The sequence below is a fragment of the Megalopta genalis genome, chromosome 2 (genome assembly GCF_051020955.1).
Source record: "Megalopta genalis isolate 19385.01 chromosome 2, iyMegGena1_principal, whole genome shotgun sequence".
Lineage (NCBI taxonomy): Eukaryota > Metazoa > Arthropoda > Insecta > Hymenoptera > Halictidae > Megalopta > Megalopta genalis.
The window spans coordinates 36,954,744-36,979,489 of NC_135014.1; the positions used below are offsets into that span (position 1 = coordinate 36,954,744).

General features: G+C 44.6%; 1 protein-coding gene across 4 annotated transcripts in view; it reads right to left on the minus strand.

The window, feature by feature from the left end:
* LOC117225524 (uncharacterized) overlaps positions 1 to 24,746 on the minus strand; it is a 121,934-nt gene that overhangs the window by 73,892 nt on the left and 23,296 nt on the right. The window contains exons 1-6 of one of the 4 annotated variants that reach the window (XM_076519271.1): positions 15,743 to 16,169; positions 15,468 to 15,525; positions 14,403 to 14,484; positions 11,078 to 11,163; positions 8,385 to 8,502; positions 7,476 to 7,666 (exon numbers count right to left, since the gene is read on the minus strand). In XM_076519271.1, the coding sequence (XP_076375386.1) occupies positions 7,476 to 7,666; positions 8,385 to 8,502; positions 11,078 to 11,163; positions 14,403 to 14,484; positions 15,468 to 15,525; positions 15,743 to 15,989 (782 nt within the window). In that variant the 5' untranslated portion in view covers positions 15,990 to 16,169. Of the gene's footprint in view, positions 1 to 7,475; positions 7,667 to 8,369; positions 8,503 to 11,077; positions 11,164 to 14,402; positions 14,485 to 15,467; positions 15,526 to 15,742; positions 16,170 to 24,746 lie in introns of those variants that run through there. The other 3 variants (XM_076519269.1, XM_033479162.2, XM_076519270.1) reach the window with 3 other exon arrangements.

The following is a 24,746-nucleotide window of genomic DNA, read 5'->3' on the forward strand; positions in this document are numbered from 1 at the left end:
CTTAAAGCTGTAGATTTGTACAATAAAATATAACTATATCATCACACGCGCCAATCGATACTATAGAACCTTAAGTCATTCGCTGTAATATTTCTGCGATCTTTTCGCGTTCGCTAACTACCTAGCTGTTGTTACGACCTTGATAAATGAATAATTAAAAGGAAAAAATTTTTTAGTCGCAGGGCATAATTGAACAGGTAATTGTTCCGTTGAGTATTTTCAGAAGACGAACGCAGCGTGCCTAACGATGCACAGGCGCTTTATTAACATAATAATCAGGAAGTCCATAATTTTCGGTTGCTTAATTGCTTGAATATCTTACGAAGGTGATTTGCTGCGTTTAATGAAACTGTGGCTCATGGAGCTGTGACTTACGAGCAGACTTCTTTTACGATACCCAGATTCCTCTGACAATTCACTTTTGCGAAAATCCGTACGAAAAATACACGAAACAGTCACACTTCAGAAATTGTAATTATCACGCGTGCATAACTGCAACTCGCGCGAAATCGCAGCATCGGAATGCGCCGAGCGATCGCGTTCAAGGAATGAACTTTCTAAGAGATGCGCCGAACGCTCGAGCAGCTGAAAAAATAAATTCTGGTCGAGCGAAATCCGTAAAATTCCAGCCTTTCGAAACCAACGACGTTCATCAACGGAGAAGAAATGTTATCGTTGGATCGCGAATTTTTCTGCTAGATCGTTCTTCGTCTCGCGGTTGTTCTTAATGGATTAAAAATCACGCGTCGATATTTTCGAACGCTTCTGTGCTTTTTAGTACACGGAATCGCATTTACGCGATTTTACCATAAACGCGTGAAATCCGCGGTCTAGTTATCGTGGTAATTAACGAGAGCTTTCACTGCGAGACCGAAGAGAACGAAATGAAAATTGCGAACAGTGAATAAATTCGAGTCTAAGAAACGATCATGATCTCTTCGGGGGGTTCTCTTTTAAACTATTAGACGGCGAGCACACAGCGACGTCGGATTCAAACTAGCTGAATTAAGCTGTTTAATGTAAACGTGGGTCGATTCACACCATTAGCTCCTTGTTTCCGTGCAGAAGGAAATAAAGCTTGATTTATAGGCAATCTTCCGGATTGTCCAAGGGGTCGATGTTCATAGACGATTTAACACGATGCTCTCGGTTCTCGAGCAATCAATTTACTTGAGTGACGCCACTTGTGCGCTAAGTGTCTCGCCGGTAATTTATATCCGGGTCGATCGCAGAAAAAAAGCCCGAACGAAAACAGAGAGAACTTCGCGTTTCCAGCGTAACGAAGTCCGAGCAATTCCGCCCGTCCCTTTCGCGACGGGGAATTCGATTTTTTCGGGAAAGTTCGAGGGAAAGAACAGTTATAGCTGCCGGCCAGAATGAAAGAGACGGAAGTTCTCACGCGAATTATCGCGGCGTCGGCGTTAATCTCGCCGCAAATTGATCGGGAAATATTAATCGCTCCGCGGCGATGCATCGGCGGCGTGGGCCCCGCGGATTCCCAGGCGATCCAAAATACCGGATAAATTAGACGCGCGAACCGGTGTTTTAATCTCGTCGAAACTTTAATGGATATCGAGCCGGCGCGGCTAGGCGGCGCGTGTTACAATGGCGACGGCTGGTCCGCGCCGAATAAATTCCTCGCGAGAGAGAACACTGAGAAACGCGGGAGGGACTCGGTGCATCGCCGGGGACTGGAAAACGCATTGTTTAGGCTGCGCTTATGCACCGGCACCGGTCGACCGGTGGGTGTGTCACGAGCGTGAAATACCAGCGAGCAGAGCCTGAACTACGACATCAGCGCACAGTGGGACAAACGGGCAATCTAGCTGGAAAAAAAGTCGTGTCAGAGAAATAGACGCATCTTCTATTTATTCTTGGTCCGAAATGTTTACCGAGGCTAACGATACCTGTAATAACATGTTTAGTAACCACGTAAGCATAAAAACCGTTGCTCGAAGACTTGGAATCGCGATGAAATCATGAATCATGATGAAATTACACATTCATTTGTGTTCTAAAGAACGTTGTGCGGGAACAACTGGTAATTGTTCTTGAACTTTTATCGATCATGAACTATATCGTGCATGAGTAGACGTTTCGAAACCTGTATAAACATTTGTTCATCGATGCATTTTACAAGAAATTCTGGAAGCTTGTATAAAGTTAATTTGTTGCATCGTTTAGTTCGCTTTAGAAGCGAAGGTCTAAATAATACCAAGAGATACCGCCATCAAACTTATATGGCGTGAAGTTTAAACTATGCAGAACAGATTTTTCCAAAATTTAACTCCTAATATCTGCTGATCGGCTTGTCGCGTCATTTTTTAATTCTACCGAGACCTACGAGCCTGTCGTTGTAATGTAAAACTAACAATAAGAATTTGTCTTTTAATTTCCGCAATTGAGAAATTTTGTCTACGATCGAGATCGGCAGGAAACGAAAGGTCGAAGTCTCCCGTTTACATCGACCGCGTACAAGTTAGCATAAATAGCGTCGCTGCTGCGCAGGATTTAGTTCCATCTAGATTCACAGCAGCCGGTCCGAAGACTCTGGGAAGATTCTAGCTCTAGGCAGATCCTAGGGGCCACCAGCGTGGGTTCGGTGGTCTCCCAGCTCGGCCCTGGGACCTCCGTCTCCCTCGAGAAATTAATTATCGGAGCCGGCTTGTAAACCGAGCCCGGGCGACACGCCTTTAATTAAAAGTTCAAAGCTAGTTTTCGGAAAAGAAGCCGCGCGAGACCGCCCCCCAGACCGGCTAGCCTCCTCGGATAATAATCGTAAAGACAATGCCCGGTACTACCGGGAAAGTTGGGAATATGAGCCCGGTGCCGTGAACCGGGACTTTCGAATTCTTAACCGGGCTGGACCAGTTAACTCGTTGTTTGCGCTCGCTTTTTAGTCGCTTTTAATTCTCTTCATCGGCCGAGCGACCGTTCTTCCGTTTCATTAGGCCTCGTTCCGCCGCACCTGGAACACCTTTCCGTCCGAGAGAGAAATATGTTCGGCACCGATTCGCAGCCTGTTCATCATAATCGCGACATCTCTCCACTTACTTCAGAACTACGCGGACTCTCTACGCAAATTCACATTTTCATACAATAATTAGAATATATAAATATATATCATAGAATAATTAGAATCGAAGGAGAGCTTCCTTCGCGTTGACCAAACGATTACACATTGTGAAGAGAAAATCGAAATGCTAACAGACGTTGTCAATTTGTGCGGTCTTCTTGCATTTAAAAAATCTATTCAACCAGTTAGCTGTTACAATCTCTTTGGATAATGTGAAATTTTCACGTTTTTTAATTTTTTTTTTTAAATAGAACACTTTTGTAAAATACACAATAATTTAATAGAGAATCTCAAAGTTATATATCCTCAAATAGTTAGCAGTCTTTGACGAGTACGTTCGTCGCGAAACGAATTCCAACATTTTTTCTTACGACGTGTGCACTCTTAAAAAAAAACAGCTAACTGGTTAAAAATACAGAGCCAGAGTTTGCGACAGTTTTTCCGACAATGCAGAGCGGAACAGCTGACCCGTTCGAAACCTATATTTACCAACCCGTTCAAAACCTATATTAACACGTCCGCTTTTATTCGAGCTGAATCTATTGTATTTCATTCTATTCTATTTTATTTCATTTTATATGTATTAACTTGTAAACCGTAAGGATACCGGTAATGTTAACACATTCGCTGCCAATGCCACGCGTTCGCGACGGAATGAAATTAATTACGTGTACGCGGCTACTAGAAATTACGACTCGCAACAATATACTCGAAGATCTCCTGACATCGCCCCAACAATTAACAACAGTTTCGTTTATCATTCACAAGAGGATACGTCGTGTTCGGTAAACCGTTACGCTTGCGAAAGCTGTTGTTGAAACAAACGCTGTTAGCGAGCGCGCGATGCGTATTCGCGCTATTGTTCCATTTTTAGAGTGTCATCCGGAAAGTCGGCTGTTCCGGTTGACTTAGAGAAGCCTTCGCCTCGAATCGCGTCGTAAAGAGCTCGGCGAAACGAAGAGGACGAACCAAGGATCGGACCGACGGCAAGGAATCGGTGGTCCTTCCGCAGTCGGCGAGAGCTGAAAAGCGCAGCCCATCTCGAAACGTTTCTCGGCTAATCAATATCGCGGCCGACGCAAAGAAACAACCGTTAAACCGCATCGCGGCGTAAAAGCAGCTCTCGAGGAACTTTCAAGGGCGGAACCGCGCGAGTGGGCCGGGGTAGCAAAGTGGCCGATACAATCCAGTCCACGGAGATTGATCGGCGACCTCGAGAAACCTCTCGAAAAATCGCGAAACTCGAAGGAGAGACCAGACCCAGCTCCACGGGAATAAAAGGTACCGGCTGCTCTTTTGATACCCGGGCCGGGGTTCATAAACGTGCACTTTGCGGGGAGACGGGTCGCCGGTATTGCATTACGCTGCTCCGTTAACGCTGTTATCCTTATTGCGTTATAATTGTGGCGGGCCGGCAACGTCGCCGCGGATTAATCCGGCGACGATTCGTCTCCGGGCACCGTGGTCGGCTTCGAAATTTCATCGAGAGGGACCCGGGGGTGCCACGGTTTGACGAAGTTTGCACCCCTGGACCCCTCTGCGGCTGGTTTCCCCCCCGGTAACGGAGATCCCTGGCGCACACCGGCGACCAACACGGCTACCGCGACATCTAACAGTCACCTGCGGAGGCGCCTATGCACCGGCCGGCCAAGGAACTGCATAGGCGCGGCCCGGAGCTGCAGGCAACTGCGAGATCTGCATCTAGTTCCCGTGGCCTCAGCGCTGCAACTGCAATTCCCAAGTGGACGCGGGTCCCTTGGATCGTGCAGATCGAGAGGACCGAATCTTACAGAAGTTTTCACCCTTACGGATTTCGCCGGGGTTCGATGACCCACGGTCTTTTTTTGAAGCTAGATTTACGGAGCACTTGAAGCAGCTGTTTCAGATTAGTTTATAAAACATTTACTCTGATTTGTAACCAGTGGAATATCTGCCCGCAAGTAACAATTAGATTGCGGATTTTATGCATTTATGCAAAGAATGCAAAACAGTAACACTTTTATACTCCTATCAAATCATTAAAATTATTAATGAGGACAATGAAAGGATAGTTTTTATTTTGCATTAAAAAAATCCGTAGTCTAGTAATAAGAGATATATTGAATAATTGTAAATTAAAAAATTAGTGACCCGTTATCTTCGCGAGTTCCGCAAACCTAGTGCCAATTAATGCAATTTCTGTATATTCTTCTAAATCGATTTTCAACAGGTTCCTGTTTGGTATATCGAAGGCGGATCGAAAAGAGCACAGTGTTGATATAACACTAATTAATTGTTTACCAATGTGGTACCAGATTCTAAAGGTATAGTTCTTGATGGTCTGCAATTATTTTTTCTAAATAATTCAATTTTTGTATTCTCCTTAAAGTATAAGCTAATTTTCCATAAGTTTGAAATTGGTGCATTGAAGATGCAAAAGAAACGTCCGAAACGGGACGTTTCAATTAACTTTCATAATAGTTTTCATAAAAATGACTGACATACTGGGATCACCATAGATCCCAAACAAATACTATAGCAAACGTGTTAACCTAATTCCGATACGCTCTGACAGTAGCATAGTTTCGAATACAATATTTTAACGTAATGTCACCAGAACTTTTAATAATCGATCCCCCCCCCCCCCCACCCGAGGGAGCTGTATTCTACATTTCTGTTCTATCGAGATCGATTTCCGCCGCTCTCAAAATCGACGTACCGACGCCGACCAGTTTTCGGTTTGCAGCATGATAAATTAATAGAGTCTCATTAGAGTCTGCCGCTATTAAAGATAATAGCGACTGAAAATTGTGGATCATTAATCGGTGAACCCGGTATCAGGCTTTTTGGAAGCGGCGATTAACGATTAGCAGCCGATTACTGAATTATTCAGGCACGGTAGCTAACTACGGGCATGCGTCAATTATTGTTGAAAAAAAAGGAAATTTTAACAACGAACAAAAATTAATCTATAGTTTACTTAGTACTAAGATACTAAGATATCGGTTTACATTTTCGTCGGTTCCATCAGCGGGCAACGACGGTGATGTAAACTGTATATAATAGATACCGCGATACATCATCACCGGTACCATTAGATACACATCGTGCCCTGACTGTTTGGGGATCCCAGCGTCACGTATACAATGTGAAACGCGACAAATAAACGTCTCTGATTGGTGGATAAGACGAACCCAAGAAGGGTATAAAAGAAGCGTTTTTTCTTACCGGACTCTCAGTAGAGTTTGGTCGCTCGATCGTTTTCGCCCATATAACCATAAATAAAGTCTTTTTAAGAAAAGAATTAGAATCATATTCATTTTTTCATTCCATAATCCCAATAATTATGATATCCCCAATTTCGATAACCAGCTCCAATATCATTGTTCTTTGAGACGGTAAAAATCGTCGTTCCTCCTCGAAACAATTCTCATTTGCTCATCGTCATTTGCTCGTCCGAGCAGCCGTGCTAAATCATTCGCACTGTCGCAACTAAAAATCCAACATAGAGGCGAGGCCGAGTAGTTGCGACATGTGACAACGACAAGATAAACGTCGCAACAACGTGACTGCAGATTAAAGTCTACATGCAGGTTAAAGATGCGTCTACTAGAGAAGTGTGTGCCGTAGAATCGACTGAAGGCAAAAGGACACGGCAGTTCAACCTCCGCGCGCTGCTCAAGAGACCATAATTCCTGGTATACCAACGCTAGAACCAGCGAGCCCTAATTTCATTGATTAATTAAATTTTCTGCGATTTCTGTTATAATGACGCTTGAATAGAAGAGTATTTAACTCTTTGCGGACGAAGCCGCTCGACGGGCGAGCGTCGCTGTGGACGACAGGTATTGGATATAAAATAAAAATGTTATAAGATATAATGTTATAAATATGTGGAAAACTTTGCTGGTTTCTCTCTGGTATTGACACTGAAAGACCGACTCGACAAACTGAAATTCATTCTGAAACCTACGGTTAAATTAATAAATTTGTATTAATAATTACTAAATTAATAAAAAGAAAAAAAACGATAAAATGACTTGGGCGGCTATTTGCCGATACTCGTCCGCAAAGGGTTAAAGAAGAGTATTTAAAAAATTCTCCTAGAAACTTTCTTACAATATCAACAATTGTAAAAGAAAAAATGAGAAACCAGTCATTTCGATTGACTCGGTAGCTCTAGCTAACATGGATCAATCCCGTGGAAGAATAAATGAATAAATAATTGCAGAAAATAACCAGTTTCCCGCGCGTGTAGCGCAGGAACTATCGGCGTTTAAATTTCGACGGTTCAGCAAGAAAGATTACAATTGGTGGAAACGGCCCGGGACAAATGGACGAATGGACCCTCGCAGCGCAGGAGGATTGAAGAAGACGGTATAAACGCGGATCGATCGCCGGTGAATTTGAAGGTACTCGCCTCCAAATGGGCTTCTGGTCGTCACGTTCGTCCGGTTGGTTCAGGAAATTGGCGTCGTTCACCGCCGAAGACGTGGATCCCCGCGGCGACCTTGGCCCGCCCTCCAGCTCCCCGATCAGCACCTCCGTCTGGCCATTTTGGAACGGGCTGCTGGCTCGTCGTTCCCCGGCCCTTCCGCTTTGCACCGGTGTCTGAAACCAAGCCACGAGTTCTCCCTCGATCATCCGCCGAACCGATCCTCAAACAGACCTCACCTCCGCGGGACCTCTGACGATCGTGAAACGGGGACAACGCCTCTTGTCGTTGGCAGCCCGAGAGACTTGGCAGATACGAGCGCGAATTCTGCGGAGGAATCCGCAGTCTCGGCCGTTCGGCTCGACCGTTTCTCGCGACCGCGTGTTTCCTATTGCTCCGGCGATCGAGCAGGTTCGGCGTTCAGATCTCGGAGCGATCGCTGGTGCCAACTCTAGGACTGCCGTCGATGGCTAAGACGGTGGTATGCTAATGTATTTCGCCAGCGAACGACCGTTCGGTTTTTCCGTTCTTTTCTTCTCCGATTACTAACGACATTCTTCGACGCGCGTAACCTCGCGAATTAATTATGCGGGAACGAGCCACGGACAACGAATCGCCGCTGTTCCGGGAAATGCTTGCCTCACGCCCGACCAATCAGCGCGGCCATGCCGCGCCGCGCTGAGGCCGCGTGTTTACATAAGCGACGACGCGAAGGAGAAATCATTTTTACGCGGGAGGTGCGAAGACCGAGAGAGGCGGGGAACGACGGGCGCTGGCTCCGTCGCTTTCAAGGATATTAAAAAACGGACGTTCGACGGTCGACGGTTCCTCGGGGAGATCTGTCGCGGTTTTAAGAGGATTTGATTCGGTTGGACTGACCAAAAGCTTCGTCACCTCGGGGTGGCTCTGCTGCTTCTCGAGCGCGTCCTTTCCCTCGATCGAGTCCTTGCCGGGCCCCTTCGGGATCGTGCCGTTGCTCAGCTTCGGGGCGAAGGCGGTCGAGCTCGGTTCCCTGCGACAGTGTACACAGTAATCCGTAAACGCGACATCGACGAGCAAGGGACAGTGTGACACGTTCGCTACCAGCGAACTAATTACTAATTTGCACACAGTGACCCATAAAAGTGCTCCGACATCCCTTAAAACTTTTTTCGAACTCTACTAAATGACTTAAAGACTTTTTAAGTGATAAAGGGACTAATGCAGCAGACAATGACTGAAACGTTGTTTCTTAACTTTGTTATCGCATCGAATGACGAAAGAAATACAAAACTCACGTTTGTTAAGTTTTTCATCCGAGACAATCGCGAAAATTTAAAAAACGTCATTCGTAGATGCATGCTGAAAATTTTATCGAAATTTTGTAATTTTTAACTCTCGTTTGATTTTTAAATTTCGTTTCTTTTAGCCTTCGTGACGTTGTATTGAAGTACTGTTACTTTTGACTGAGATTTCATTTATTGCTTTCTTCAAGGATCTTGACATATATCATATGTCATCAAATATATCATATATATTTTTTATCACGGTAATTAAAAAAGTTGAAATTTGAACGTTGTTGCCTTTACGAATGGGACACAGAAAATGTTCATGGATGGGACGCGAATAAATCATCTAGCGCAATAAACAGTGAAGAAAATTTCTTTTTACTGAAAGGATTATTTCTTGTCATAGAACACTAAAATGTAATATTAACCGGAGATGCAAAGAAAGATTTATGTAATTTAAGATCATTATATATTATTATACGTACTTACAATAAATAAAAAAACAGTACTTATAAGATGAATACCAAAGTTACTTTAATAAGTTACACTGTCTCATTCATGAATATGCCTGTCCCATTCGATACAGCCAATCGATGAATGGGACTAAATGTGCTTTCCAAAAAAAAAATTGAAAATAAAACAAGTAAACAGCAACTTCTGTCCTAAACAAGTGTCCCATTCATGGTGCTTGTCCCCTATCAACGGGGATGCAAATAGAAGATGAATGATTGGGAAAGCCTGGCGAAGACACGGCTCGAAGCCGCGGGGAACACCGTGAACCTGCATTGACTTCTGACACGGTGATGCCGCCGGAACAAAAACAACAACGGTATGCGCGGTTGCGCCGCGATAGGGTATCAATCACGCCGATCGCAATGCCTCGCATCCGGCCTGTAATTGCACTTCCCAACGGTTACGCGGCCAGTTTTCTCGTTTCGCAGTGCGCCGCGGGATCCGCGCTATGCCAATTTCTACCACCGTCAACGGACAAACATAAAGACAATACCTTTTTTATTCTTGAATCATCTATCGTATCTTTTCTTTTCTTATTTCTATAATTCTTTTAACTTGCTACCCGTGCGACTAAATGTCGTACTTTTGTGGCACAGAGATTTGCTCGCGTTGATCAAATAAATATTATAATCATCATTATATTATAAAGGATCCGAGAATGTCCCTAAAAATCCGAACAACGCGGTTTCTCGGTTCGCCAGAATTTCCACGAGTCGAAAATGACTTCACGAGCTCGAAGGCATCCTTGGGAAATCATAAAAAAGAAACTGAGAAGCACGTCGGAATGATGCTTACACGTTAACTGCTCGGTCAGCAGTCGTAAGAATTGAGAAACGGGAACGAAAAGTCGAGATTCATCGCAGATTCCAGCACTTCGCGCATTCGTAAAGACCAAAACTCTTCGAAATGATGTCTAATGTTATATTCAACGGAGCTTCGGACAGATTCGTTCATTTTTCATTTAATAGAAGCATCGATAAGAGGAGGCATAACTTGATCTAGCTTCGACTCTGAAGCAGAAACTGGATCTTGGCTCTGCAAGCTTTGATAAGATAGGAAGCTCGAATATACATTTTAACCGACTTAACCGAAATTTCCTAGCATCCTTCTACAAAAATCTGAATTCGTCCAACTGTGTCCGGGATGACAGATGTGTCCAGTTCTATTGGCTCGTTCGGAAAGTCGTTCCGTTCTTTCGCGAGAAGACGAAAGACGATTTTTTAACTTTTTACAGTAGAAGAAAATGCACAGAATCTCTTTAACATTTCTCTGGTAGCTTCAAAATCCTATGCTCGCAGTGGTCCTGTTTTTTATTGGCAGTATTTCTTCAGCATCTTAAGTATCTTTTATCTTCAGTTCTTGTTAGAACACCGAATCAAGTACTCATCCAACAGCCTTGCAAAACGAAATTCTGTTGATAAACGGAACAACTTTCCGAACTTTCCGATAGTCGAATGTCGTTCGTTTCGCAAGGGCTGGCGCCGAGCGAGATTCGCATGAATTTTGTAATCGGGGCAAACAATGGGCTCGGGCAGGTGACAGTCCGTTTAGCGGACTCGCCTCGCACGAGTCTAGGACGTAACGGCTCGAGGACGATCCACAAGTGTGTCCTATAAAATTTAACAGTCTGTCAATACCGGTTTACGAGCGTGGTCGCCCGGACGCCGGCGCGCGCGGCTCGCCGCGGCGATCTTCCCAACGGAACGACTGGAAAGAAAAAAGACCAACGGGACGAAGTAAAAAGAAAATCGTGTCGCTGGGGGGGCGCCGAAAGCGGGGAACCGTCAGGAATGAAATGGCACTTACTTGTCGGCAACCGTCACGGTAATTTGGTTGCCCGTCACATTTTTGCTCGCGCTGTCCTCGCTGGTGGACGCGGCCGACTCGTTGATCTGCACAGAACCGAGCACGCGAAACGATCAGAGAGCCGTGTGTTACCTGGCAAACGATCGCGCTTTGCCACAGCAGGGAAAACAGACGTACATAGGAGAGAAAGGGAGGGAGAGAGAGAGAGAGACAAAGCCAAAGAGGGAGGAGAGAAAGAGAGAGCGGGAGATCCACCGTCCGGGAAAAGCGTTCCCGATCGATGCTCTTTCGCGGCGCGTCAAGCAATGGGAAAAGAAAAGCGAGAGACAGAGAGACCAAGAGAGTCGGAGATAGAGTGAGAGAGAGAGGGGCCAAGTCGGCTCGCACAAAGTCAGAGAGAAGCGAAAACGTTTTTTCGGGGCGCAACCTGTGGAATACGCCGGCGGAGCTGCGCTTCGGCCAAGGCCGCGCATGATCGCGCGACCGCCGCTCACTCAGGCTCATTTACTTTGCATTCCACATGTCATAAGCAGCCTCCGTGACCGAATCCGCTCGCTTGTCTCCGCTTGGACAAGACGCCAATCCGCCGATTCGCCGGTCCGCGAGCTTCCGATCAGTATGTCCGATAGATCCGCGGCGGGCACGCGGACGGAATACGAACTAATTGTATTGAATACAATGGCCAGGAGCGAGAGATAGGCCACGATCCTCGGCATTGTACTCCGCGGGGAACGAGTGCCGCGATCGATCGTTTCTGCTGCGTGTTGACTGCGCTTCTTCGACATCGGAATGTTTCGCTTAGATGTCGAGTCAACTACGGAAACGTCCCGCAGACTGAATCGCTTCGAAACCGAACAACTCTCCGATGAATAGGACTGCGATCGTTGCGATTGTTGCGATTCTTCTATGTAACTATGGAGATCTCCTATAAACGGTCGGCACTGTCCCGACGATAAACAGATCGAGCTATAGACGCGATTCGCTAATAACCAGTTCGAATGCCAAGGATGAAATACGAAGCTGCTCGTTCTTCCGTGAAGGAGCGAACCTTGAAGATCGGTCTCGAGTGTAGACGTAACTGAAAACCTGAAGCATGCGTACCAGAGAGGAATGCAGCGTAGGAACTGAAACGTATCGGTGAACTCGAAACTTGTCTTCCAGTGGAGACGGAGACGAAATCTCTGAACCGGACCTCGGTCGGGTGAACTTCGGAAACTTATCCACCGAGGGAGGATGCGCCGCACAGACTTGTTGTTCTCGTATGGAGTCGCAGGATAGACCTCGAAACATGTATGTTAGTGGAAACACTTGAAATTTACTCGAATGCGGAGGTGTCGCATGGATATTGGAACTAGCTTCGAAAAGAAGACACACCAAAGAAATTCGCGTACCCAAACGTGGGAGTACAGCACGGACCCCGAAACTTGTCCCGAAGTGTAGCCACTGCTTAAAGCTCTTGATCAAATGAAATTCCATGATATGGTCGCCGAAACTACCACCACGAAAGATAATTTGTTAGAAAAACTTCTTTCCAAATGGGTCCATGGTACAGACCTCAAAACTTACCCCTAACTGTAGTCACTAATTAAACCTCATTCAATCGAATGAAACAGATAGACGTTGAAATTAGCTGCTAAAAAGAGAGTTTACTAGGTATACTTCTTCCCAAACGAGACCACAAACTTCGAAAATTGTCCTTAATTATAGTAGTGACTATTTAAACCTCATTTACTCGAATGAATTGTGATAAGTTGGACGTTGAAAGTGCCCCTACTAAAGAGAGTTTGCTAGAGAAATTTCTTCCCAAATGGGTCCATGATATAGACCTCAAAATTTACCCCTAATTGTAGTCACTAATTAAACCTGATTCGATCAAATGAAACACCATGAGACAGCTGTCGAAACCAGCTCTTGAAAAAGGAGTTTACTAGGTATACTTCTACCCAAACTGGACTATGGTTCAAGGTTCGAAACTTGTCCCTAATTATAGTCAATATTTAATCGTCATTTGCTCAAACGAACTGTGATAAGATGGACATCGAAAGTACCTCCATAAAAAAGAGTTTACTGGAGAAATTTCTTCCCAAATGGGTCCATGATATAGACCTCAAAATTTACCCCTAATTGTAGTCATTAATTAAACCTGATTCGATCAAATGAAACACCATGAGACAGATGTCGAAACCAGCTCTTGAAAAGGGAGTTTACTAGGTATAATTCTTCCCAAACGGGATTATGGTGTATATTTCGAAACTTGTCTCTAATTATAGTCACTATTTAAACCTCATTTACTTGAACGAATTGCGATAAGTTGGACGTCGAAAGTGCCCCTATAAAAGAGAGTTTACAAGAGAAATTTCTTCCCAAATGGGCCCATGGTATAAACCTCAAAATTTATACCTAACTGTAGTCACTAATTAAACCTCATTCGATTAAATGAAACACCATAAGATAGACGTCGAAACTAGCTGCTGAAAAAAGAGTTTACTAGGTATATTTCTTCCGAAACAGAACTATGATGTATACTTCAAAACTTGTCCCTAATTATAGTCACTATTTAATCCTCATTTGCGCAAACGAACTGTGATAAGATGGACGTCGAAAGTACCTCAATAAAAGAGAGTTTACTAGAGAAATTTCTTCCTAAATGGGCCCATGGTATAGACCTCAAAATTTATACCTAATTGTAGTCACTAATTAAACCTGATTCATGATGAGACAGATGTCAAAACCAGCGCTTGAAAAGTGAGTTTACTAGGTACACTTCTTCCCAAACGGGATCACGGTGTACAATTCGAAACTTGTCCCTAATTATAGTCACTATTTAAACCTCATTTCCTCAAACGAATTGTGACGGACGTCGAAAGTACTTCCACAAAAGAGAGTTTACAAGAGAAATTCCTTCCGAAACGTGACTATTGTATAAACTTCGAAACTTGTTCCAAATTGTAGTCACCGTTTAAACCTGGTCAAATGAATTGTGATACGATAGTCATCGAAATTAGCTCCCATAGAATCTCCTTCTCAAACGAAACCACAGCACAGACTTCGAAGTTATTCTCCAGGCGGAGACGCAGCAGAACCGAAAGATCGCGAGGTCCGGCCATCGGCAAACGGTCGACGGACTCCTCCTCGACACGATTGCCCTCCTCGTTTCGCGGGACCGACTCGCGTTCGCGTGTTTCTATGGGGTTACGTAAGGCGTTGTTAATCCGACTCGGTGAAAGGCCAGCGAGATCTTCTTTCCGCGGGCCGATCGAGACGAGACGGCCGGACTGGAAAAGCCTAGGTTCCCGCGATCGCTTGTTACACCGACGGCGCTTACCTCTTGCTGGAGGATCGCTTGGATATCGCAGGGCTGGATCTTCCAATGGGACGCTAGCCTCTTCAGTCTTTCCTCGGCGCGCCTGCAACCGAGAGACATCGCCTGTTACGAACACGCTTTTCATTTAACGCCTCGGCAGCGGTTATTTAACAGGCTTTCTAGAACCGGCGATTTGCGGCTCGGATCAGCCAGAACCCCGATCAAGATCTGCGGCGAGAAACTAATCAGATCCGGAGTGGCTTAATTACTTCTTTTCTGCTGTCGATCACCTCGATCGTTAAAAAGCCTGTTATTCAATTTTCCGTGTTTGGGATCGACGTTGATCGAATACGTGCAAACAAACGATTCTTTCTATTTTCTCGAGATCTCAATGCACTGTTATACCGGATATTTGTTCAATTATTCATTATTGTTCTAATGATTAGACTGCGGATTTTCAGGTGGAAAGGATCCACCGATCGCAAGAAGCGTGCGACAAATGAAGTGTACTCTTACGTTGTCCACTCGCTTTCGTCGTATAAAATTCGTAGTCTGCCAACGATATTTACCGAATTCGATCATTTATTACTAGACAGCGGACTTTCGTGCGAAATAAAAATTATCGCGATCAATTGCAAGATGTGAGAACTACGTAGACATTTCTTCCTTTTCTTGATCATTCTAATGAGAGTTGACGGTAACACGATGATACTTCCAAATTGTACAAACGTTTCTGCTATTTTGCATTCGACGATCTATTCGTTTTTGTCACAAATGCAAAAAAATCCGCAGTCTATTATCATCAGATATGTAAACTCCTACAGCAACAACATCAATTTTGTCTGACTCCCAAATATTCCAACGCAATTTACACTATGTACTTTCGAATTAAATCGCCGTGTATATTATATCCTGTAATCTAAACGGTACTTTGCCCGTTCAATTAATCAATAATAACGGTAATAATAATAATAATGTACATCGCTGAGCAGAACCTGCTGTATTTCCTGAAACACGCGAAATCCGCGTCTGGCGTGCGAAACCCGGCGCGATCAACTGCAACGCCGAAGAGTGTGCATTAATTACCTTTCGACGGCGATGACCCAAGCCTTCCGCACCCGGCCAGCCTTGAAGCCGTCCAACTCTGCACAAAAACAATATCAGTCGGATTAATCCTCGGTAATCGGCGTCGAGTGCTGTTACGTGTACGCTTGAACAGAGAAATCGGGATAGATCGCGAGAAAGTGAGAGAGAGAGAGAGAGAGAGAGAGAGAGAGAGAGAGAGAGAGAGAGAGAGAGAGAAAGAGATAGGCGACGAGAGGAAAGCGGATCGATCCGTTTTCTCGCCGCTTGTGTCGGACCTCCGCCGTTCCTGACCGAGCCTCCGGCTCCGTCCTCGTCCGGCTCCTCGTCGTCTATGAACCTAATGGCGGACAGATCGAAGTGTCTCGCGATGTCCTCCACGGTCTGCTCGGCCTCTGCGAACGACCTGGACCCGTCGTCGTCGTCGTCGTCGTTCTCGTCGACGACGAAGGTCCTCGAGTCGATAGCCGGCGGCCCGCTGGCCGAGCATCCGCAGAGGATCATCTTGCGGAAGAACCTCGACATCCTCCTCTCCCGTGTCCTCCACCCTCTTCAGACACCCGAAGAACCGTTCGCAGAACCGTCGAGTCAGTGTTTTGCCGAGCACCGCTTGTTTTCCTCGATCGTTCTCATGTTCCGAGCGACGGCGACCAAGTTTCGCGTCGCGACGCTCTCTCGGACACGTTCGACGAAACTTTTCCGGAGGCGCACAGACACACCGAGGAGGCGAGCACAGGTCCGAGCGACAAACGTCCCGGGTCACTCTCGAGGGAGAGCTCTCTCGTGCCCGCCGCGACTGAGGGAGCGAAGTTCGCGGATTTTTCGGCGGAAAGTTTTCGGCTCCTCGAGGAGCAGAGCAGCCGAGGTGACGAGGAGACGAGCAGACGCGGCGACGATGTTCGCGCGCGCACGTGTCGCCGGACCATAGAAAATAAACTCTGCGACGACGGGGCCGGGAATGGATGGCACGGCGCGCACCGACCAAGGGGTTTATATTTGGAACCGCTCGCCGACATCCACGATAAAAATTAAGCAGCGGAGACCGAGTGCGACGCGCGGTTTACGCCACTGAGAATCGTCGGCCGCGAACCTTCCGCTGGGGAAACGAGGGCTGCTCCGATTCAGCCTATATTCGGCGATCCCGATTACGTCGCTGATACGGTAAATCCCGCCCTAATTGACGCTCGGCTTGGAAACGAGAATGGACAATTTTCGGAAGAGGTGATACGATTATTCCAGCCTCGCGGATCGTTTTTATAGTTTTTTATAATCGGTAACTAGAAAAACGAGCCGCGAGGCTCGAATAATCGTATCTCCTCTTCTCAAATTTTCCATTTTTATGCGCAATCTGAGCGTCGATTAGGGAGAATTTACTGTACTCTGTCGTCCACGGTGATCGTTTTATTTGAGATGTAGGACATAGTGAGTTTTGCAAACTGATTCTTAACACATTGTGTGCGAGACAGGTATTAATAGCTTAATAAAAATCTGCTTTTATAAATTTTGTCATATGTTTGAAACAAATCCCTTTGAATATATGCCTGCTATCAAACTCTTATTGTTGGTTTTGAAGATATTAAATATTTTAATTATACAAGTGAATGTTTTCATAATTCGCTGGTTTCGAAGGAGTTTTACCGTATTTCTATCTTGGAAAGCGCATCGTCGAACGTGAGATTCACAGTAAACGTTCGCGAATTGTACAGAGATTTTTCGATTTCCCATTCAAATCGGCAAGAATGTGTTACGCAACGGTTTTATAACCCAGCAGGAATAAATATGACACGAATTTTCCACTAAATTGTTGTGTAGAAAGTGTGCTCGGCATTGGAAAAGAAACCGCGAGCTGGTTAACTTCCCCGTTATTAATTCTAAGGAAATGCATTACAATTCGCTTTATACACGGTGTCCCGGGAATTTTCCGCCAAACTGCGAAAGCTTAAGCTACGGGCCAGGAGAAGAAAGAAATGTTACATGAAGTTTGTGCGAATTAACGATTTGTTACAGAAACATTTAGACAGTATTTCAGTCATTTCCGTTTCTTTGCGCGGGTCTGTTTCATAATTGGTATAGCGAGCGATGATAAGCACAGATCTATCCGACATGTTTGTAACTGCACAAACCGTACGATGAAAATGATCGAGCCCCGAATCCAGTCGCGGGCGAGAAAATTCCGGGACACCCTGTATACCTCTCGGTTATAAATCCCCGAAAATCTAAGCATTCCGCGAACATCCACAAGCAGGAAGCCGCATAAACAACATACAACAGCGTATCCGCAGCGAATCTAAGGAACTTATGTTCCACTTTCTAACTGCGAGTGATTTATTATTTAGGGGAACGCGGGAAACGCAATGAACGGAAGACTCGAGCACGGAGCCGCGCATAATGAACGCGAGACGCAGGTAAAACTGCCGTTCCGTATGGTTCGCTAAATCTTTTGTGAATTTTCCATTGAAACTCATTTGGCCATGTATCCCGGAGATAATATAGATATCGTCGGACTGTTCTCATCTTACTAACATCGTCGACAGAAGAGACACATTTCTAACGAGCCTCTATTTTTGGAGATTGACGATTGGACGATTTTTAGTGAACCGATATTTCTTTTAATTCGTGCAGACAAATTTTAGTGCTTATTACTGCTTACTGCAGCTAATGCAGAATATTCTTATCCTGCAGAGACATGTACAATCTAGTTATCTCACCCAAGAAACGTCTCTCGCATTAAACAAATAATGTACTCAACATACAGTGACGGCCGTGTACTTAAGGACACTTAAAAAACGGTATAACTTTTTTCGAACTAAACTAAATGACTCGAATTTCGTTCGGACGACAGAACGACTAAAACTTGCAATGAAAATTTCAGCATGTATATAAGTGTCCGAGATCTACATCGAGACTTTTTATTTCTTGTTTTGTCATTCCAAGTAACAGCAATATTTAAAGAAAATGTTACAGTTATCGTCTAATATATAACCTTTCTGTCACCCAAAGAATAATTCGAGTTATTTAGTGCAGTCTTAAACAAGTTGCGCAGTTCTTCAAGTGTCCTTAAGTATATGGCAGTCACTGTAGATCTTGGCGCAGTAATCGCGTTCCCAGTGGAAGACTGTACCCGCGGCTAATTAATAATCGAATCGCCTAACAGCGCCAAAGTTCCAAGTAGCCCAGCGACGAGGTCGCACAGTGGAAAATAGTCCAGCAGTGGCTGCGAGCGTGACAGTCTTGCGCCCGGCAATAATCTTATCGTGCCGGAGACACTCGAGTTTCTGGAAAACAGCCACTGACCCGGAAGCGGCAACGAGTCAGCAGGATTTTCATTATTTTTCAGCGGGCTCGCCAGCCGGCGAACCGGTCCTCGAATAATGGGATCCGGTATTAAATTCGGGACGGGGCCGCCGCGTAAATTGCACGCGATTTTATCTCCAAAATAATCGAGTAAACAATCGACGGGACGCCCGCCCACGCGTCCCGCTGTACCGGACGATCTCGCTCGTCGCCCCGAGATTCGAGATTCGATCGGGACCCGTCGACCAAGATTTTTATTGTCTTCGACCGGCTCGCTCTCCTCTCCTTCCTCTCTCTCTCTCTCTCTCTCTCTCTCTCTCTCTCTCGCTCTCCTCCCTGTCTCGCTCCTTTCGCTGTCAGACCGGCTGACGAACTCTTACTTTCGTTAGAATCGACGGAAACACGACTGGTAATCGCTTTCTGGCTCGATAACACGCGATCGCGGCAAGCTATCGACGAGCATCGAGAGTGCAACAAATTGGAGCAGAGCTGTGTTGGTGTTCCGATCCAGGTGTAGGTGTAAACAGCTATTATTCGGTCGTTGGGGGAAGTGGACACCGAGGATTTGCGTGACTTGATGTGAAGCGCAGAGTTCGGTATTATTCGAATTAAACTTTATTCGAATTAAATTTTATTCGAATTAAACTTTATTCGAATAATATTTCGATTATGTACTTCGAATAAGATTTGATTCGGATAATACATCGAATAAATCCTTCGAATGAAATTTTATTCGGATAATACATCGAATAAATCCTTCGAATAACATTTTATTTGGATGATACATCGAATGAAATGATTTTACTAATGCTACTGTATCTGTCGTAAAATCTTGTTCTCTGTAACACTGATGTTTTTGTTCCGGATTATGTGTACTTCGTTTGTATGATTTAAAAGGACCTAAGTTTATTCGCGAAATATTTCGAATACATTCTTCGAATCAAATTTCATGCGTTATTCGAATAATAAAAAAGCGCAACTCTGCGAAAGTTTAAAGGTCTGATCTTCGTGTAATTTCTTATTTACGTAAATTGACAAATTCTGGATAAATGGACTTTGTCGACTTAATGCTGAGCTTACTAAAAGTAACTTAATAGCGAGTATTTATTATGAGGAGAATGTGAATTCAACTGGACGGTTCGCTATTCCACGATTTCCTACGAAAGAGTCTTCATGGTAATTTTAATCTTCCTTCTGACGAAATTAAAATAGAAGAGCCATTGATTTTTGTCAAAAATATTAGCTCAAATTAGATTAGATCGAATTCTTTATCGTTAAAAGACAGCGATTTTCCGCAACTAAGACCGAAGAATAGGAACTTGTTCGGAGAAATTTTCGTCTAGCCCAGTAAGAGCAGCTCGGTTCTCGATTGTCGTTATCGTTGGTAACTAATAAAGCCCGGGCAGGTCTTGTACAGCGTGCGCAACAACCTGAAACGTTATCGGCTCTCGGCCGGCTCGAAAGGGAGCAGCGAAAGGGAGAAGAGCTTTCGTTCTAAGCTGACATTAGCGCATCAATGGCGGCGTGGGCGGCGGGTCTCGCCCTTGAAAAATTGTCTTGGCAAGCGGCGAGGCGCTTTCTCCGAATCGTCGAGCGATATTTGAACACGTTCTGGCCGGCCGCCAGGTTTTCCCTCCGAAACGGAGCAGATCGCGTTCCATTGTTACGAATTTTCTTTTTCGGGAACTCTCTCGCCGGTGGCCCGACACGAGAGACCGTCGGAGAGCAAGCGAGAACAAGAGGGCCGGGTGAATTTACGAGTTAACAGGGACTTGAACCGAACCGGAGTCGAACGGTGTTTGCGTGAATCGCATTACCTGCTCGACGAAATCGCTCCAGGAACCGCGCGGATCTGTTTCACGGCGTGTTCTCACCTTTTTCTCATCGCGAGCAACGCCGTTGAACGCGTCGGAGAATGATCATCGGTCGAACCTCAAAGGCTTTCATCCCCCTCTTCCCAACCCCCGTGGAAACCCGAGGACAAGAACGCCGGCATTATCGAGTCGCGGATATGTTTATGTAGATCCAAGGTTTTAAGGGCCGCTTAATATGTTCGCCGGCGAACCTATAAAAATTCCGCGACGACGCGTTCATACACACCTCTTCATAGATATTTTATGCTTACACTCTAGCCCGCGTCTTCGGGAAATTTATACGAAAGCCGATGGATAAAGACATCGCCGTTCCATTTTCTTTCAGAGGTCCTGGCGAGATCCCGTGCATGGTAAATCGAAGACTGTACAAATATCTCAATATCGATTAACGCATTTATTGATCTTCATTTTGACCGAATTGATATTTTATCTGAAAGATTCGTTTCGAGACGGGAGAATTTATAATGTTTTAGGTTAAAGACAGTGTGGCGATAGACCGTTTATGCGATGAAAAATTTCTCCTACACGGTTTACAGATCCTGGAACCAACCAGAGGCTTGCTTTCTCCCATTCTGGCGCGCTAACTTCGACACCGAACCCACTAAACACTAAACTCGGCCATGTTTTTGATTGACTTGAAGCATTTACAATCAATTCCCTCATGGAATTATGGATAAATTTGGTCATTATGACACGAGGAGTAATTTGTATATACAAGCATAATTGTCATTTATTTTTGTACATATATATTATAAGATATATTATTTATACGTATATATTATATTATTATATTTATATTATATTATTATATTTATATTATATAATTTATTATTATACATAGTATAATTTGATCATTATATATAGTTAAATATAGTATCATAACTTGTGTACGATCGCCGTTATATTTGCAATGATATTAGATTTACTTAGTGAATCTGTTTGTTAGGTATCGCTAGTATCGGTACGAATTAATTCAACAGCCGATGGGTTTTTATGTTGCAATAACAATTGTACGCGGCGTTCGCTGCAGTTTGATATTTCATGTCCGGCAATGTTTTATAGATTCCGAATAATCGGCGGCGGTTTCAGCATCGACTGAATCGTCGGACTCGACTGCACCGCAAAAGCAAAGGTGTCAAAAAATTGTGCACAGTTGCGAATGCAATCGGAATAATGGCGACCGAGAAAGGTGAGAGACCCGCACGTTTTTGAAGAGAACGAGCTCGTGCGCCGGAAAATTAATCGAACTGTCAAGCCCAACCATTGCCTGTCCGGATCGATTTTAAACAATCTTCAACTAATTTCATTGTCAAACAAATAGTGCCTCGCAAACAGTAAAACGAGCACGGTTTTCATTGGTCGCGCAAACAATGACTCCCGATGATCGGTCTGGTTCGAAAAACTTGTATCGCGAGTGCTCGATGCCGATTCGCAGAATCAGCTCCTTCGGAACCGTTCGACGCGGGACAATCGAACGGCGTGCCGTCGAAACGTTCGACACACGGGCCGATAATGTTGATTACCGTTCATTAAAATTTCATTGACAATGGCTTGATCAAACAATGGCTATGTATCGGCGATATTGGTCCCGCTGCGTCAACCTGTTTGCCCCTGAATAAAGAACCGACCAGCCATTGACTTTTGGCTCACCAAAAATTCTATGAATACGTACGGACGGCTCGGAAGCCAATCAGGATAAATAATCCTAACATTCAGATAAATAAGGATTTTGCAAATTAGCTGTAAGAAGATAACAATGCCGCTAATAATGCGATGCACAATTTTTGTTATACGATAAGATGGCATTCGAATGAAGAAACGAAACAAAAGAAAAATGTTGATGTCTTTTTCTACAAAAAACAATTCCCTCTGAATAATTTTGTTTAGTCTATTGTTTATTTACGAAGAAAGATCCTATAGTTATTTATTTATTTTTGTTTAGGCGCTCAGGAATACGTATTTCCTTCCTTTACACCGAGATCTTATGACAAGGAGAAAAAGAAAAGTGAACTTACGCTGGAATGGCTTCTGAACCGTCCATAATAATAATTAGAGCATTTTCCTCGCGAACGAATCGACCACGGATTCGAAGGTCGAAGCTTTCCCTTTACAGCGACCCCATAAAACTTGCTGTGCGATTTTTTTCCCGGTGGTTTTATCGAACCCCGAACGAAAGGGGTGCTGTCGAGTTTACAGTCGTGTAAAATCGTCATGAGGAGTTTACGCGATCTAACCTGTACCTCTTTTGTGGTCCATAAAACGGCGAGAAAAAAATCGCACTTTTAAGTTTCACGGGGTCGTTGGAAAAAGGAAGCTCCGACCTCCGAATCCGTTGTGAATTCAGCCGCGAGAAATATTTTCTAAGCATTCCATAGTCCTTTCGATTCGCGATGTTTCCAGGACGAGACTTGCGAGAAAGGAAACCCGAAGTTTTCAAATCAACGAAATTTTATTTTTTAGCTATACCTGTTCGACGAAGGTACGTTTTAGAATAGTACGGATTTCGGCAAAATTTTTCAAAAAATTGGAAATCATTGTTGTAACACTTCCGGTGCGGCGGGACACGGGCTAATCTTTGAAGAGGAACGTGAAGCGATTCGCGCTGCGCGCGACAACAATGTCAGTGTTCGGAAAATGCGGACGAAGTTCAATCTTCGCGGTAATTCGTTTCGGTGTAGCCTGTGCGGCGACGCTAGGAATAGAAAGAGAAGAGGAAAAATGAGAGAAGAGAGCGGGGCGAGCGGTTGTTCCGCGAGGTTTAAGAAGCCGCGCGGTCGTAATCAAAAATTTCGCGGGATCTGGGTCAAACAACTCGTAACCTTCGCGTCGCGCTTTCCCGCTTGACAAAGCTCGGCCGAGGGAAAACTGTGCGCCGCCCGCTTGGAAACCGGACGAGGAAATTCCATGAGAAATTGCTCGCGAAACAAGGAAAGACGAAGCAGGAAAAAAGCGACGATTTTCGAGCCGGCACGACGCGAGACATTTTTGCGCGCGAGAGTACATTAGGAGTACCTTGTTGTGGCCACCTTACGGATTTACACGAATTTCAACGAATAAATATTCTTAAAGTCTTGTATCGCATAAGAAATGTGCACATTTATATTAATATCTAACTTGCAATAGGGTAACAAAGCGATTCAAGAATTACAGTAAATTCTACCCAATTGTTCTTCAGCTTGTAATACAAAAAATGGACAATAGTTGTTGATAATCGCGAACGATAAAAACGAGCCACGCTGTTTGAACAATAGTGTCTCCTCTCCCCAAATCGTCCATTATTGTTCACAAGCTGAAGGACAATTGAGGCGAATTTGTTGTATTACTAGACCGCGAATTTCATGCATTTCTGTCAAAAATTGATAGGTGCAATAAAAAATTGTAAAGATGCTGGACGAATTTAGGAACACTGCCGCAGCGTTGCTGATTTGTGAATATTATTCAAAGAAGAAATTAATTTTTCTTCGTCCGCGCTTTTTCACAATAGATTGTTAAAATATTTATTTTGCATGAAGATCCGCAGTCCAATTATTATAAAAATTATTTACTATAAAAACCATTTGTGTGTACACCAATACCGGTCATGTTTAGTGCCATTTCCAGCCATCTCAAAAATATATTACACCTACCCTATCGCGACGGTGTGCGAGCGGCACGAAGCAGCTGATTAACCGATTAAGGATTAACATTTTCTCGCGGAGAGGCCCAGGACGCTCTCTAAACTAAATCTCGCGTAAAATTGCGACCGGTCACGGTCGAACGTGCCGCCAGCTCGCGCGGATTCGTCGAATTCGGGTCGAGGGAAACGGTGCCGTGACGACGACGTTCCAGGGAATCCTTTTCTCGGTCGGAACACATTGTTATACGGCCGACGACGAGATATAGCAAGCGGAATTCTTCGGCCGACCTCGGCTGGCTTGCTCGCACCCCCGCGATTGTGGATTTTTCTTTTCGAGTTCGATTTTTCCGAGAAATTCCTCGCCTTTTACCGTTCGTGCCTCGAATTCGGCTTTCTTTCTCGTACGAGGCTCGTAGAGAAATGTGCCTTCGATTTTTAATTGACTCGAGCGTTTTGATTCACCCCCATAATACTTAATGAACTGTTCGATACGCTAAA